Here is an 18,033-nt window from a genome sequence, read left to right on the forward strand (position 1 = left end):
AAACAAACGTGGCGGAGTAAAAAGTTAAATATATGCCAAGCTCTGAAATAGGTAGGTATAGGCCTGAATAGATTTAGTTGAATATCATTAAAATGCATGTAATACTTCTTGACCTGATTGTGTTTATTTACATTACACAATAAAGCTACATAGGCCTATCTCCATTGTGATCCTCCGAAGGTGCAAATACAATATCCATCCTATAAAAGAACCAACATAAAAACTTTGCGCAAGGAAAATATTGTTGAATATTTATAATATATATAACTACAGTACATGCATGCCATTTCTGCACAATCTGCTTCAAAGAGTTCTAGAGATAGTGGAAGTTTAGTCCAGCCTACTGTTGTGGTGGAGAAGAAGTAAAGACATTTAATCAGTGAAGTATTTCAACATTTTGTTTAAATAACCTATTGAGTCATGTACTTATTGACTCAGTTGCACATGCATACAAGAAACCAGGGAGAAATCAGATAAATCAGTGAACGCGACAACATGCACTGCAGTTATCTGGAAACTCTAAAACCTTCAATTCAATGCATGTATTGTAATTATGTACTTTGAAGATGAGGAGGCTTTAGTGGTATTTCCTTTCATCCCTTAAGAGAAAAAACTTTCCCTGTCTCAAGTCTTTGTCATCACAGATGGAACACACTGAGTATTGACACTCTCATGCTGTTGTGGACCAAACTGCTTATCAGAGGGAATAACTTTTGTCCTGATGGTGGCACCAGAGTAGAAGTAGAATCTTAGGAGCCGTCCTCTTGGAAATGTCAGTATACACAGCAAATCCAATCCTCATCCCATTAATCACGTCAGTCTAATAGTTAAGATGATACACACGTGGACAAAATTGTTGGTACCCTTCCTTTAAAGAAAGAAAAACCCACAATGGTCACTGAAATAACTTGAAACTGACTAAAGTAATAATAAATAAAAAAAATATTGAAAATTAACTAACAAAAATCAGACATTGCTTTTGAATTGTGGTTCAACAGAATCATTTTAAAAAACAAACTAATGAAAATGGCCTGGACAAAAATGATGGTACCCCTAGAAAAGATTGAAAATAATTAGACCATAAGGACATGTTAAACTAAGGTGTGTCCTCTAATTAGCATCACATTACATTACATTACATTACATTACAGTCATTTAGCAGACGCTTTTATCCAAAGCGACTTACAGGAAGTGTATTCAACATAGGTATTCAAGAGAACTACTAGTCACCAGAAGTCATAAGTGCATCTCCTTTCTTAAACAAGCATCTCAAAGTATAAGCCAGAGCAAAAGTATAGTGCAGAGGCAGATTACTACGAAAACAGTAATTGCAACAGACTAATCCGAATATAGTAAGTGCTACAAACTACTACGAATAGGATAAGTGCAGTAAGCAAATACAAATTCAATAAGTGCAGCGAACTGATACGAATACAGTAAGTGCAGCAACTAATACGAGTGCCATAAGTGCTACGAGGAAGGCTTTCAGCCTGCGCCTAAAGATGGGCAGCGACTCTGCTGTCCTGACGTCAGTGGGGAGTTCATTCCACCACTGAGGGGCCAGGACAGAAAAAAGCTGTGACCGGGTGGATCGGCCGCAGGGACCTCTGAGCGACGGGGCAACCAGTCGCCCCGAGGCAGCAGAGCGAAGTGGTCGGGCAGGGGTGTAGGGCTTGACCATGGCCTGGAGATAGGAAGGAGCTGTTCCTTTCACTGCCCTGTAGGCTAGCACCAGAGTCTTAAACTGGATGCGAGCTCTTACAGGGAGCCAGTGTAGGGAACGGAGAAGGGAAGTTGTGTGAGAGAACTTGGGGCGATTGAACACCAGACGTGCTGCAGCTTTCTGGACAAGCTCCAGAGGTCTGATGGCCGACGCCGGGCTCCAGCAAGTAGTGAGTTGCAGTAGTCCAGGCGGGAGATGACCAGAGCCTGGATGAGCACAGGTGTCTTCAAACTTGTAATCAGTCAGTCTGCCTGTTTAAAGGGTGAAAAGTAGTCACTGTGCTGTTTGGTATCATGGTTTGTACCACACTGAACATGGACCACAGAAAGCCAACCTCCCTGGATGTGGCCGCAAGAGGAAAATTGATGACAAAATGAAGAGACGGATAATACGAATGGTAACCAAAGAGCCCAGAACAACTTCCAAAGAGATTAGAGGTGAACTCAAAGGTCAAGGTCCATCAGTGTCAGATCGCACCATCCGTCGCTGTTTGAGCCAAAGTGGACTTCATGGAAGACGACCGAGGAGGACACCACTGTTGAAAGCAAATCATAAAAAAGCGAGACTGGAATTTGACAAAATGCATATTGACAAGCCACGAAGCTTCTGGGAGAATGTCCTTTGGACAGATGAGACAAAAATTGAGCTTTTTGGCAAGTTACATCAGCTCTATGTTCACAGATGCAAAAATGAAGCATACAAAGAAAATAACACTGTACCTACTGTGAAACATGGAGGAGGCTCGGTTATGTTCTGGGGCTGCTTTGCTACATCTGGCACAGGGTGTCTTGAATCTGTGCAGGGTACAATGACATCTCAAGACTATCAAGGCATTCTGGAACGGAATGTGCTGCCCAGTGTCAGAAAGCTTGGTCTCAGTCGCAGGTCATGGGTCCTCCAACAGGATAATGACCCAAAACACACAGCTAAAAACACCCAAGAATGGCTCAGAGCAAAACATTGGACTATTCTGAAGTGGCCTTCTATGAGCCCTGATCTAAATCCTATTGAACATCTGTGGAAGGAGCTGAAACATGCAGTCTGGAGAAGGCACCCTTCAAACCTGAGACAGCTGGAGCAGTTTGCTCACGAGGAGTGGGCCAAAATACCTGTTGACAGGTGCAGAAGTCTCATTGAGAGTTACAGAAATCGCTTGATTGCAGTGATTGCCTCAAAAGCTTGTGCAACAAAATATTAAGTTAAGGGTACCATCATTTTTGTCCAGGCCATTTTCATTAGTTTGTTTTTTTAAATGATTCTGTTGAACCACAATTCAAAAGCAATGTCTGATTTTCATTAGTTAATTTTCAGTAAATTTTTATTTATTATTACTTTTGTCAGTTTCAAGTTATTTCAGTGACCATTGTGGGTTTTTCTTTCTTTAACGGAAGGGTTCCAACAATTTTGTCCACGTGTGTATGTTACTGTGGAATAGACCATGGTGATGGACAGACAGTCAGACAGACCATCCTTAGGCAACAAGCAAATATAAGAAAAACATCATTACTTTCATTTGTAGTCAAACAGCAGGGACATCACCTTACCAAAAATTGAGCAGCAATAGGCTGCAAATATGATTGATTCAGTCACAATCTGTGTCTATTTGTTTATATTTTAACAGGGATATTTAATCAAATTAATAAATAAAAGTACGTTATGTTTCTTTGGTCCATCCAGTGGGGTGGGCTACGGTTCTAATCCTTCATGTGTACAGACTTTGAAAAGGGCAGGGGCCACTTTGTTGGTGGATCAGCTGTAGTTACTGAACAATTGGTTCAGCCTTGAACCTGAGTCACTCAGATTTTTATCAGCCTCTTGAAGCCTTGAAAGAATAAAACGGAATGACCATGAAACTCGTGAACAGGCGACTTCCAATAAATGTTGGGGAGAATCCCATTTAAATGTCAAAATGTATTTTTTAAAGCTAATTTCTTCGGAGCTTTGAGCAGTTAAAATTACATTACATTACATTACATTACAGTCATTTAGCAGACGCTTTTATCCAAAGCGACTTACAGGAAGTGTATTCAACATAGGTATTCAAGAGAACTACTAGTCACCAGAAGTCATAAGTGCATCTCCTTTCTTAAACAAGCATCTTAAAGCATAAACCAGAGCAAAAGTATAGTGCAGAGGCAATTTACTACGAAAACAATAATTGCAACAGACTAATACGAATATAGTAAGTGCTACAAACTACTACGAATAGGATAAGTGCAGTAAACAAAATGTGCATATAGGTGTTATGACAATGTATAACGTAGGCTCTATTCAAAAATATGTAGTCCAATCTGGAAAATTAAGCTAAATCATGATGATGCAACTTCAACATGTCAAAACGGAGCCAAAGTAAAATACCAGTAGGACTAGTTCCATTATTGAATATATTTTCTGTCTTAGAAACAGCTTTGCATTCACAAGAAGAAAACAGGCCTAGGTTTCTGCATTGAACACCAGCACACCTCATGTTCCTTTATTATCCATACCTCTATTCCATATCCATATTCCTCAATTTGTATGAAAAAAAGTTTTGGCCAAAACACAATTTTGCAAAGTTTGATGTAACGTGAAAAGGGTTACAGCCTAATTAACTGAATAGGCCAGCTGCGATTTAACGTGACAAAAGTGCAATAGAATAAATAAGACACAAAAACAAAATAAACGTCAGCGCTGTTGTCAATTTATGTTAAACTACTGATCAATAAGGCAGCAATATTTCAGGAACTAACCCACTCCCTCAAATGCTATAGGCTCACTGTGCAACCTTCTGAGAGTATGTAGTGGCGAGATCAGGCGTCCTCGCTCTGGCCACGCCCCGTTGCTGCTGTCGCCTAGGAAACGGGGCGTGGGCAATGCGCTCGCGAAGCAGGTGACCGACGTGATTGGCTGACGTGTCGGATGATGTCGTAGCGTGCCATCGTTCCATCTGCCCTAGTGAGCTGCAGGGGAGCGCTCCTCCGTGGGTCTGTGCTTCAACACCGGGAGGCTGGAAACCTCGTCACCACCGTAACTCTCTCTCTCTCTCCGTTTCCATTCCCCTAGCAGCTCAAGGTAAAGTCAAGTTTAACGTTTCATTTCAATATTATCTTTGAATGTCTGTTGAGAATAGGCCTGTAACGTTGACGTTAGCCGGTAGTTTACGTCAAAATGAAAGTGTATAGCCGCAACAAAGCCGCTCCGCTAACGCAGTAAGCATTGATAGATTGGACAGGGTGGCTTTGACCCGCTAGCTTACAGGAGATACAAAATACATGCTTTTATTTTTAACAGTATGAACGATTTGCAGCATTCATTATTGACGAATTTATGGGTAATAAATATTAACCCTTATATTATTGGCAATAAAGTTAAAGGGGAGCACCACCTTAAATCATTAATTCCAATGTTATTTCCATGGCATTGGAAAGTTCAATCAATATCTGTTTTTTAATACCCAAATGAGCTTTAATCTGTTGGATTTGGGGAGATTGAAAATTCCCCTTTAACATTAATGAAATGTAGGCAACCAACCATGAATTATTCCAGTCCTCTGAGTTGAATTCACGAATTTAAAATATATATATTTTTCTTTCTAAATAGTTAATACAATGATTTTTAAAATTGGTTTAGATTTGTGCTCCTTCTTTGGCCATTCCTTGAATCAAAACCTTTTGGAAATAATTTTACCGCTTTGGCAAGATGCCTAACTAGTCTGCTTTTTAGCTGTGTGACATATTCATCCTGGTATGTGTCTGCAAAATAGTTGTCTTTTGTCTGTCACAGCTGTGTTTCACAGGTTTTCAACCACCACAAACTATAAAAAAAATAGCACCAATTTGAAATGACAATCTGGTTTGTCATTCAGTTTCTGGAAAATCACAAAATTAAAACAACTCTCCAACATAATATATGTGGAAGAAATTAAAAGTGTAAAATGGCATAAAATGGAAACACTGGAGAAAATCTATAGTAGAGTAGAATTTATTTTTCGTTTCCATTGTGGCTGTGTTTACCATGATCACTGACTTGTTGTCATTACTCTTCTTGGGTTATTTATGTAGCTCTGTTGCACCATGCTGACCGGTCTGTTCCGCATGCACGGCCTCCTGGTGGCCTCCCACCCCTGGGAGGTGATCGTGGGCACAGTCACCCTCACCATCTGTATGATGTCCATGAACATGTTCACCGGTAACGACCAGATCTGCGGCTGGAACTTCGACTGCCCCAAAACGGACGAGGTGAGTGGACGAGAGGATGTCTGTTATCTGTGGTAGTGTAACCACCACACAATGTAAAGTAGGACACCGACCTAGTTTAAAAAAAGCCTCAGGACTCTTCCTCCAACAGATTATATGTCACACTGACAGTATATCATAATAATAATAAACTTTATTTGTATAGCAATTTTCAATACAAAGGTTACAAAGTGCTTTACAAGGTAGAAAGTGAAGACAAACAATATGATAAAAACTATTTAAAATAGTAAAAAAGCAATACAACCTTGAGCGATAAAGCAACATATGAGGGAAAAAATAAAACAATATAGAATAACTAAGAAAAACAAGTTATTCTAATAGCCTCACAGCTCTGATATAGTACCCTTATCTCTATTAGAGCAGCGGTAGAGCCATAAAGTCAAGAAAAAAGTAAAGAAAGTCAGACCGAAATATCTCAACAACTATGGGATGGATTAACATGAAACTTGGTGCAGACATTGAAGGATGTTTCCATGTTTTTTGGTAATCCCCTGACTTCTCATCAGGCACCTTATCCCCGAGTGTCTTTACTGCAGTCTTGGAAGGGGAGTAGCGACCGGGGGGGTTGTTCAATCGGTTGGAATCTGCAACCACACCGCTAGCTGCCACACACTGTTACTTTCAGACTTTGTGCTAAGCTAAGCTAACCAGCTTTAGCGCATCGACACGAGAGTGGTATCAATTGGAACTTCTAAGTCTGAGCAAGAAAGTGTATAAGTATATTTCCAAATATGTCCAACTAGTCTTCCATTGGTCATTATCCCTGACCATACATTTCTAATAAATATCTGTGACCTTGCCACTGATCAGAGTTTCCTCTCTTTTTTACAGCAAATCCTGAGCAGTGACATCATCATCCTTACCATCACACGTTGCATCGCCATTGTCTATATTTACTTCCAGTTCCAGAACTTGAGACAACTGGGGTCCAAATATATTTTAGGTAAGATATTGACTGGCACATAAGAGGTTTATAAGCTGTCAAAGGTGATGCCGGTGATCTTCTCGCTATAGCTAGCTAGATGTATCTAAAATACACCTGATTTACTCTCTTGCAGGCATCGCCGGCCTTTTCACCATATTCTCCAGCTTCGTATTCAGCACGGTGGTCATTCACTTCCTTGACAAAGAGCTCACTGGCCTCAAGTAAGGGCGCACTCTGCATGCATATTGTCCTTTTCTCACCAGAATCTCTGTTAAAGAACTCCAGTTCATTGCTCTGCTCTGTTCTGTTCTCCAGCGAGGCATTGCCGTTCTTCCTGCTTCTCATCGACCTCTCCAAAGCATGCGCCCTCGCCAAGTACGCCTTGAGCTCCAGTTCTCAGGTATGAAGAAGCAAAATATTCACTCATCATATTGCATAAATTTGAAATGAAATTCAATAGTAGCCCTGACTGGTTTCTTGTGCTGCAACCTTTTTCAGGATGAAGTGAGGGACAACATCGCCCGTGGCATGGCGGTACTGGGACCTACCTTCACTCTGGACGCCCTGGTGGAGTGCTTAGTGATCGGAGTGGGAACAATGTCAGGTACTTGCCTTCATTGGGTGTTTTCCCTGCGTCATTACACCATGACATCACTGTCGGGTGTTTCAAGCAGACAGAACAATGACACTGTTAAGTTAATGTTTAATCCTCTGAACCCAAAGCAGTTTCAGGGCATATTTTTCTCCTGTCACATTTACTCACTTTCATTTTGTTTTTCACTGCAATATATAAGTCCTGCACCTCTATGGAAACAGAAACAGAACACAATCATGGCTAGAAGTAGAGAGAACTCTAAATGTATTTTGTGTAGTATAACACAGTTATAATGCCATTAATCTTAAAAAGAGAAAAAAAATCACAAGTTGAATTATTTTGATATTTTGTGTAACAATAAATAGATGATATGATAATGTTTTTCTGTCTATAATAACCAGTATAATTTTGACGCTTTCTTTTAAATATAACATGCTTCTTGGGGGTTTTGAGGACCTGTAAAGCTCCTTAGGATTGCCTCATTTTGTTGTCATTAAAACATGAGTTACAACACTGGTACAGCACTTTGAGAGCATCTTTTCACCGTATACAGTTTCTGAGCAGTGGCTTTGTGATCTGGTGATTCTGGTGATGTGGCTGCCACCTCCCATGTGAGTCATGATGCCTGAATATCTCTCTTGTGTCTTTCAGGTGTGCGACAGTTGGAAATCATGTGCTGCTTTGGCTGCATGTCTGTCTTGGCCAACTACTTTGTGTTCATGACTTTCTTCCCTGCCTGTGTCTCACTGGTGCTGGAGGTAAGGGCGAAGTTTTTCTTTATATATATGTTATATATGTTTGTGTGTATATATGTTTGTGTGTGTCTATATCGGTGTGATTGACCGTGTTGCGTTTGCTCCTGCAGTTGTCCCGCGAGAATCAGGAGGGCCATCCAATCTGGCAGCTGAGCCACTTCTCCAGAGTCATGGAGGAGGAGGAGGACAACAAACCCAACCCCGTGACCCAGAGAGTCAAGATGATCATGGTAACGACTCTCTTGCTTTATTTGTTTCTTTGTTTTTCATTTAAACAAATGTGATTTCTCATCTCTGCGCTGTGTTCAGTCTCTGGGCCTGGTGATGGTTCACGCCCACAGCCGCTGGATCGCCGAGCCCTTGTCCATCAACACCACACTGGGCGTCCCGCAGGTCGGCATGGAGCTGGACCACCTCTCACCCAGGAGGATCGAGCCTGAAAGACCGCTGTGGCACTTCTACCTCACCAGGTGAGGCTAGCAATTTGTTTACCTTGCCTTTCCTGCAGCGCTTTGGAGCATTTGTCGTGGGTGTCTTTACTTAGAAGTCTATGAGAAAATGACCCTACTTCTCTCTTGATTTATTCCCTCAGTAAACATTGTAAACCTGAGTTAATGATGGTCCATTTAGATCATAAAGCAGAGTATGCTTTAAGGCGGGGCTACCTTGTGATTGACAGGTCGCTACCACAGCAGTGTCCTGTCTGGGAGATGTCCATGTTTTCGTCTTACAACTTTAACCCTTTCACAGTGTATTTTTCAGTTCATGAAGACTAATTGTAACCTTATTCAGAACTGTAGTCATCATACCAATGGGTGACGTCACTCTGGCTACATTATCTAATACACAGTCTGTTTTATGCATCTACAAGATGCAATTAAGCTCATGAGAAGTGGAGACTGTATATCAGGATGGGAAGTAAGAAGAGGTAAAAGAATCCAGCGACACTTGTTGTACCAAGTATAAACTTAATCGACATAACAATGACAGCAATTTAGCTACCTCTTATATTTCATGATCCTTTGATGCCACTTTATTATCGAAATTATTTCCATGATGTCTGGAAATGGCACATGTTGCTAAAATACAGAGAACTTTAAGTTGTGTTAACAAAAGACAATAGTGTCAATAATGTGTATATCAAAGAGTATATTTAAGGTGAGAGACCAAGGCCAGTGTTTGCCTCTGAAATCACTTCTAAAACGACTTATTGGTTATTGTGCCCCCCCCCCTCCGCAGGATGCTAACCATGGACATAGAGCAGGTGATCTGTCTGGCCTTGGCCCTGCTGCTGGCTATCAAGTACATCTTCTTTGAGCAGACCGAGATGGAGTCCACTCTGTCGCTGAAGAACCCCATCACCATGTCCGCCCCCGCCCTGACCCCCGACGACCCACTGAGGCCTGCTGCAGGAAGGAGCCGTGCCCTCCCCGCCCCCTCGCCCCCACCCAGAGCGTTGCAGCCCCGGCACCCACCAACAAGCCAGAGAGAGGTGCGTCTGATGATGACGGTGATGATGCCGTAGCAGATGGACTCGTGTAGCGCTGTGGTTTTCAACGCTGCCTTGTTTCCCTAGATGAGGTTATCCGACCCTTGTCCACCCCGGCCGCTGATCCCCGGCCAAAGAGCTTCTTCGTGGCGGGGAAGAGGAGGAGGAGCTTAAGTCCGCGACAGTTCAGCCAAGCCTCCCCCCAAAGCCCAGAGACCTGGACGAATGTGTGGCCATCCTCAACAACCCTGAGGTGAGACATCACACAGCTGATAACTCGGCTAACCTGAATGGTTACATCGCCCCTGGCCCACCTCCCAGCTCCCTAAGGTGTCTCGTTTGAGTCGTGGAGCCACATTCCACCAATGTGACTACAGACTTCCGAGGCAGTTGTGTGTGATTTAACTATGTTGTAATGAGCTTAGTCACTCCACTCTCTCTTCCAGAATGAGCCAATTAGAGCGTGACACCAATAGAAAAGACACTTGCAGGGATCAGCTGGCTCCAGTGTGGGCTCACATCCACTCAGCTCACAGCTTTTTTAAGACGAGACGTGGAGGTTTATCAAATGAAAACTGCCGCAAAATGGGCTGATATCACATCAAACTAATTACAGCGATAGCTCATCAAAATGACCTGTCTGTCTATCAATCTCCTCCGCTGCGTATAATTGCCTGGGACAGCTCCACTTTGCAGTAATGAGAGGGATTTAAATCAATTCCTTTACATTTGATTGGACCGCTAAAAAGTGGGCAGGTTTAGAATGTACCGCGATTCAGAGCTGTGGAGGACTTTGGCTCCACACACACCACCCTTGTCAGTAGAGGCTGGAGATTGATTGATGGATGGTAGTGGTGTAACAGATCTTATAACTCAACTCCTTCAAACAACAGGATATGTTCAAGTTTTTTACCAACATTACATTTTACGAGATTACATGTGAACACATAATGATAACGTTTTAATTTACCTTTGCCCAATATTCATTTTCACTGAACAGAGCCTGAACACATCATAATGTAACTGAACGGAACCTTCGTTCTCCTCCTGTCAATTTAAACCTGGATCGGTTGTTTACAATGTAACATTATAAGAGATTGCCGACTAAAAAAGCATGAATACCGATGTCCTGATATATTTACTGACTATTGGCGGATAACGATTGTAAGTAAAACTTTATTTCACACTGCAGTGGTTAACATTAAACTGTAAAATTAATCCGCGGTTCCTCGGCCGAACCCTAAGAGGGGATCCGTTACACCACTAATGGATGGATTTCGTGATATTATTGTTTGGCACTAGCTCACGTAACGTAAGCACAAATTATATTTTGTATTAGAGGAAGAAAATGGTTGTATTCTGATACAAAAACATGAAGATTTTTTACAATCACTAGCAATTCTAAGTCAAAGTAATTCACTTCATGTCTTCCTCCTGCAGCTGGGAGCTCGTTTCCTGAGTGACGCCGAGGTGATGCAGCTGGTCAACACCAAACACATCCCTGCATACAAACTGGAGGCCATCATGGAGAGACCAGAGAGAGGAGTGGCCATACGAAGACAGATGATCTCTGCCAAACTTCCCTCCCCTTCTGCTCTGTCCACCCTGCCATACGCCGACTACGACTACTCCAAGGTGAAGACTCACACAAACACACAGGACCTCCTGCAGTGCTCTGTGTAGCCCTCTGCTTCCTGTTTGACACCGTTTCTGTTCTCCAGGTGATAGGCACCTGCTGTGAGAATGTGATTGGCTACATGCCTGTACCAGTAGGCGTGGCTGGGCCGTTGCATCTGGACGGGAAGCAGTTCCAGGTACCCATGGCAACCACGGAGGGCTGCTTGGTTGCCAGCACCAACCGCGGATGTCGAGCAATCGCTGTGAGTGTGAAATGTATTGTTTCCCCAGATAGTACCAGGATGGACAAAATAAATGAAAGAGTGAGGAGAGTTGAGGCCCCTTTTATTCACATTTGACTTTTGACAGTTATTTTTCTTACAGTTATTGATGTGGAGTAGTAGCAGTGCAGATTCCTTGAAATATTAAATGATATAACTTTGACACATTACACAACTGTTGACAAATTGGGTCAATTAACTTAGATGAAATGAAAATACACTGTGAAAGGGTTAAAGTTGTAAAAAACACAACTTCCGGACCAGACAACACCTTGGTAACAACCTGACAATCATAAAGTAGCCCCGCCCTTAAGCATACTCTGCTTTATGGTCTATTTAACTCTAAATGAACATCCTGCTGTATGGAAGAAGACTTGAAACTAGAGATTGAGACCATAAACTCATATTTACAATGATTACTGAGGGAATAAATCAAGAGAGAAGTAGAGTCATTTTCTCAGAGACTTCTATACAACCAGAGGAGTCGCCCCCTGATGGACATTAGATGGACGACAGGTTTAGGGCACTTCAGCACTGGCTTCACTTTTTAGAATCGGAGCTTGCCGCTTTCTTGTGAGATATGACTGTTGATTAGCACAATGCAAAAGCAGCATTACACTGTAATAGTGCCTCTGGAGGTTGGGCCATGGGAGACACTGACAAATCACGGTATGTCTTTCTTCTGTCTGAAAGGGAAATCAGAACAGAACACAGTCATGTGTGATGGAGGACAATGACAAATGAGTTTGAAGGGCTCTGTTGATCAGCTGCTATAGGATGCATTAATCTAAAAACAAAGTTCTATTTATCCCAAATGTATTCTTGTTTTAACGTGCTTATGTGTACTATATCTGATTTGCCATTAGATGGGAGGCGGGGCTAGCTGTCGTATCCTGGCTGACAGCATGACTCGTGGACCCGTAGTGAAACTGCCCTCTGCCTGCCAGGCTGCTGAGGTCAAGGCCTGGCTGGAGAGCACGGACGGCTTTCAGGACATCAAAGACGCCTTTGACAACACCAGCAGGTAAACCATGAAAGCTGACATGTTCCAGGACTAAGATTCAAAGTATGGGCTCAGTGTCCGTTGTGTGTGTTGATTTGTGTGAAAGAGCCTGTGGTTGCTGTTTGCAGGTTTGCGCGGCTCCAGAAGCTGCTGGTTGGTCTGGCCGGGAGAAATCTCTACATCCGCTTTCATTCCAAGACTGGAGATGCCATGGGGATGAATATGATCTCCAAGGTAACTGTTTTAAGACCAGCAATGTGTATTGTTTCATGCCCCCAGGGCTTTTAATCTAGTCCTAATGTCCTTAACGGCCTTGTTTTAAAGAATAATTGGTCTGCCTGCAGGGTACAGAACAGGCTCTGAGCAGACTGCAGGAGCACTTCCCAGAGCTGCAGGTGGTGGCTGTCAGTGGGAACTTCTGCACCGACAAGAAACCAGCCGCCATCAACTGGATCGAAGGCAGGGGCAAGTCCGCCGTCTGTGAGGCTACCATCCCCGCTAAAGTGGTCAGAGAGGTAGGAGGAGCCAGGAGCTTACTGTTGTTTGTTTACAGGCTGTCTAAGGTCTTTAGTGGCATAAACCAATTTAATCCGTTTCCAAAATTCACAACATGTTTTTATCCCACAAAATATTCTCCATTAATCCATATTTGTTTGCATTTAGACTTTTAAAAAATGTTTTTGTAATGATCAAAAAGCTGTTTGCTTTCCGGCTTGCCAAACACAAAGGGAGGCACAGATTAACGAGGCGGTCTGACAGCATTCTAACAGCACCATAACTAACATTTATCAAAGCTTTAAATGTAAAAAAAAAAAAAGACATTCGTTAAGGCCCTAGTCTGTGGCCAGTTAATCCCCCAAATTATGTTTTAGAAATAAAATATGATATAATGGAACTTCCTGATAAAATATGATATAATGGAACTTCCTGCAGTAATATCTGAGATAAAGTTCACATGTTTTTCTTTACCATAAGAATACCATATCATACCCTAGGAAAACAATAGTAGGATGCAGGATTCAGGTACCAAGACTCATTAGGTAGGGTGAAAACTTATTTTTGTATAGAAATTGACTGAGGCAGCCAATCAAATCAAGCAAGTGGCAGGCTTTCCTTCTTTACCACTGACTTCCTGTTTTCGTTCTGGTAGATGAGTTAGAGTGGACATTGATATTAGCCATAGTTAATTACCATGAGCTCCTGATTCAACAGCAGAGAAACACAAGAGCTCGATGTCTGCATTGAATCCTTTTTTACCCCGTTATTTACATTTGATCGCCTGATTGCGATGCGCCTCGGTGTGATCGGCCCCTTAGACCTTAGTCCGACGCAAATAGGTGATCTCAGTCCAGATAGCACCAATCGTGGTCCAGTTCGTTTGAAAGTATTTTAAAAAAAGGAGATTTATCCATGGGAGTGGAGTTAGTGACAGTGTGGGCTCTGTGGTAGCTCTGACTGCTTGAGTTGCACTGTGAGTGCGGCTTAGCAAGGCCTCAATTGCAGAAAGTTCCAGCAGGCCAGTGTCATGTTATGAGAGTAGTCCAGCTCCTTTAAAGAATATCGCAGAACGTAGCCTAGTGGGTGTAAAGAGTGGTTTAGTCGAGAGAGAGAGAGAGAGAGAGACAGAGAGAGACAGACAGAGACAGACAGAGAGACGGTGAATGCACTGAGAGCTGACAGGTGTCTCTATCTCTGGCATTACACATGAGGCCTCCCTGGCATCAGGTTCAACTGGATATACTGGATCTACTTCATGTTAAAAGCATGGGCATCTTTACATTGAAGACAGTGTGTAACGACCAGCAAACCAGGGACACAAAATATACTCCTTTTCAGTCGTCCTTCATTTAAAATAAATTAAAATATCACAAAAGCATGAAGATCTGATCTGAAAATGTAAATTAGTTGTATCAGAGTTTCTTTGGCCTTCAGTATACGTTTTACCCGGTTCATTAGATTGCCACTATCTCATGTTCACTCTATACCTGCAAACTCATGTCACTGCTTGTCGCTGCTCTGCAGGTTTTGAAAACGTCGACAGCGGCTCTGGTGGAGGTGAACATCAGTAAGAACCTGGTGGGATCAGCCATGGCGGGCAGCATTGGAGGATTCAACGCACACGCTGCCAACCTGGTGGCTGCCATCTATATAGCCTGTGGACAGGTAAAGTAGTTCCATCGTCCGTCGGTTTTATTTCAATGTATTCTTGCGTTCCTGTGTTAATGTGTCCTATGTGTCCTAACAGGATCCGGCCCAGTCAGTGGGCAGCAGTAACTGCATTACCCTGATGGAGGCGTCGGGGCCAACGGGGGAGGACCTCTACATCACCTGCACCATGCCCTCCATAGAGCTGGGCACCGTAGGAGGAGGCACCAGCCTGCCCCCCAGCAAGCCTGCCTTCAGGTACAGATACACTATAATAAATACAACAACACAGAAATCCTGTTGGAATGAGCGCAATTAATGTTCATGTATCACAATGTATTGATCTAGCTTCCTGAAGTGTTTATTCATTCATGTGTGTGTGTGTGTGTGTGTGTGTGTGTGTGTGTGTGTGTGTGTGTGTGTGTGTGTGTGTGTGTGTGTGTGATGCTGGGCGTGCAGGGAGCCAGTCAGGACTGTCCAGGGGAGAACGCCCGGCAGTTGGCCAGGGTTGTGTGCGCCACCGTGCTGGCTGGAGAGCTCTCCCTGATGGCTGCTCTGGCTGCCGGCCACCTGGTCAAGAGTCACATGACACACAACAGGTAAGAGCAAAGGAACCTCCACTTACAGACTTTTTATTTACGCAAACACCAGAAAGATATGCCAAAGACAAAAAAGGAGGAGCGATAGTAGCAATATTTATTTTAAACTGTCAACAAATCACTTGGAACAAATGATATACTTATTGTAGCATTTCAAGCTTGAGCTAATTTATTTTTTGCCTTTTAGGTTTTAAATAACAGTGCCTAAACTAAGACTACATTATAATACTTGTGATCCAGTTGCATTTATTTATGGTTCCTCGTGGTCCAGATAATACAAACTAACGCGGGTTTGAACACCTACATATATACGCATTTGACACTTTTCATACCATTTACAGCCTATAAATACTCTTTAATAAGATAAGTAATGTATAACCAGTGTGTATTTGGCACACAGCATGATGGAAACTGATCTAACTTTTCCATCTGCAGATCCAAGGTGAACCTACAGGCGACTCCAGGAACGTGCACTGAGAAGGCCTCCTGAGAGCCCGAGGGCAGCCCGGCCTACTTCAGTGATCACAGGTCACCTGACGGAGCAATACGCCCGGGGAAATATGGACAATGTGAGAGGGACTAATCATTCACCAAGACAGCGGAACTCAGATGTCTTTCAAGTGCTTTCAAAGAGACACTGGAGGGTCTTTTTGACCAATCTCTATGCTGGATATGAAAGATATATATTAATTTTCTGTCTTAGAAGCAGAGCAGTAAATTACTGTCTTTTTTTATTTCCCACATTTAAGAACGATGTCTTTGAGTTCAAATGAAATATTTCTGCTGTCCCGTTGCCAAATGCAGCTTTGCAAACACGGACACAATCGAATGCTGACTGCGACTTTACTCTTCATCATTTGATGACTTCATCAGGGTGTGTTTGAGAAGCTAACAAGGGTGCATAGAGTCCCAGTTGTGAGTGCTAGGTTCAACCACAGCAAGACATGAATGAATATATGAATGATTGATTGTTTGGATCCAAGAGGCACTTTAAAACCGAGACTGCCTCACTTTAAAGTGCTGAGTTCATCTCCTGCACAGGTGAGGACAAAATCAGGGTTGTGTGTCCTTCATAGAAAGGAGGGAGGATGAATAAATAATGCTTCAGGTGCCTGTACTGCTAACGGGACCATGCAACAAATCATTAGCCCATCCATGTTGGGGTTCATACTGTATGATCACCATAAAGAAATAAAACCAGTGGCTCAACTCACCTCTGCATTGGTTTTCCAGAACCAAAGAAAAATGACTTTGAAGAACAGTGTTTAAGATACGTGCTTTTTAATCGAGACAAAGTTATGTTGAAACTGTGCGGTGATGCAAACAGTCTTCATTTTAAAGTTAATTACGCATAATTTCCACGTAGCTCTGTGTGCGTACGCTGTACGCAAACTGTTGACTGTTCAGTGAACGTTTTAAAAGTTCGACGGCACATTTGGCTAACATCGGTAGCATGCTAGCGGTGTAACATTTAGAATGCATTGCAAGCAAAGTGGTCAATGCAACTTTTTAAAAAATATAATTCACAGAGGGTGAAAAGTGCAAAAAATTAGCGTGTCTCCCATTTCTGCGGAAGCAAAATGGGCTAAAATAAAAAAAATATTAACGTCTAATCCGACAAGCTAACGTTAGCAGCTAACACATCGTTCATCCGTGAAGAGCAGCTTTCCTTGCTTTGAACACTAGTGGGTGTACTCCATACAAATACCCTATGTTGATCTACTGACATAAATGCAAACTGTGGAAACGCAGTTAGCATGCAGCGTTAATGCTTCAAAATGCAATGTTGGTGAAACGATTCAGTGATGGGGAGTGTTCCTTTTGTACCAGCAGACGGCAAATATTTTGGAAATATTTTGTAATAAATGCAAAAGGACTTTACAATGACGGGTTGTACTGTTTTGATTAATGTCTTACTCACGAATTGCACATGAACTGGAGTATGGAATTTACGACAACGTGACAGCAAATGCACCACACGCCGGCCTTGACACGTAGTAACTTGCCTCTGCACTATACTTTTGCTCTGGTTTATGCTTTAAAATGCTTGTTTAAGAAAGGAGATGCACTTATGACTTCTGGTGACTAGTAGTTCTCTTGAATACCTATGTTGAATACACTTCCTGTAAGTCGCTTTGGATAAAAGCGTCTGCTAAATGACTGTAATGTAATGTAATGACACTGAAGAGCTACGGTCACGTCGGCGGTCGATCATATTTGTATCTAATCTGTGGAAGCTTCACGTGGCACCGCCTTGTTGCACTGCTCATAGATTATGGATTACCAATGATTGCATTCGTAAATGGAAAATGTGTCCATTGGGAAAATCAAGCAACCATTCTGCAACAGGTTCAGTGTGCGGCCATATAAAGTGTTAGTTATTCACCTTGATGCCCTATGTATTGGGTAATACATTAATACACATTGATGCATAAAAATGTAATAAATTAATAAATGTATAATACAATTTGATTATGCAACATAATTTGGTAATGTACCACGTTCATTATTACCTAAAATAATAAATGTATATTTTTTTCTATTATCATGCATCAATGTGTATTAAAAATACATGAATTATCTATTGTTGCAGTTCACAATGAATGTGGTGCATTATGATATATTTTTCAGATTGATTACCAAATAAAAACATCTAATTCTCCTGT

At 42.2% G+C, this 18,033-nt stretch overlaps 1 protein-coding gene across 1 annotated transcript; it reads left to right on the plus strand.

Annotated features, from left to right (window-relative positions):
• The first annotated feature begins 4,641 nt into the window (after positions 1-4,641).
• Positions 4,642-16,488, plus strand: LOC129101368 (3-hydroxy-3-methylglutaryl-coenzyme A reductase-like). Its single transcript, XM_054611157.1, is given in 23 exon segments — positions 4,642-4,774; positions 5,764-5,940; positions 6,790-6,901; positions 7,017-7,104; positions 7,199-7,283; positions 7,382-7,487; positions 8,130-8,236; positions 8,344-8,463; positions 8,543-8,703; positions 9,473-9,615; positions 9,618-9,725; positions 9,810-9,869; positions 9,872-9,975; positions 11,163-11,357; positions 11,444-11,602; positions 12,487-12,644; positions 12,752-12,857; positions 12,968-13,138; positions 14,646-14,786; positions 14,869-15,001; positions 15,004-15,025; positions 15,212-15,367; positions 15,803-16,488. Coding segments are annotated over 22 exon segments (2,655 nt in total). The 5' UTR covers positions 4,642-4,774; positions 5,764-5,775; the 3' UTR covers positions 15,858-16,488.
• Positions 16,489-18,033: the final 1,545 nt, after the last annotated feature.

This window comes from Anoplopoma fimbria, chromosome 13 (assembly GCF_027596085.1).
Source record: "Anoplopoma fimbria isolate UVic2021 breed Golden Eagle Sablefish chromosome 13, Afim_UVic_2022, whole genome shotgun sequence".
Classification (NCBI taxonomy): Eukaryota; Metazoa; Chordata; class Actinopteri; order Perciformes; family Anoplopomatidae; genus Anoplopoma; species Anoplopoma fimbria.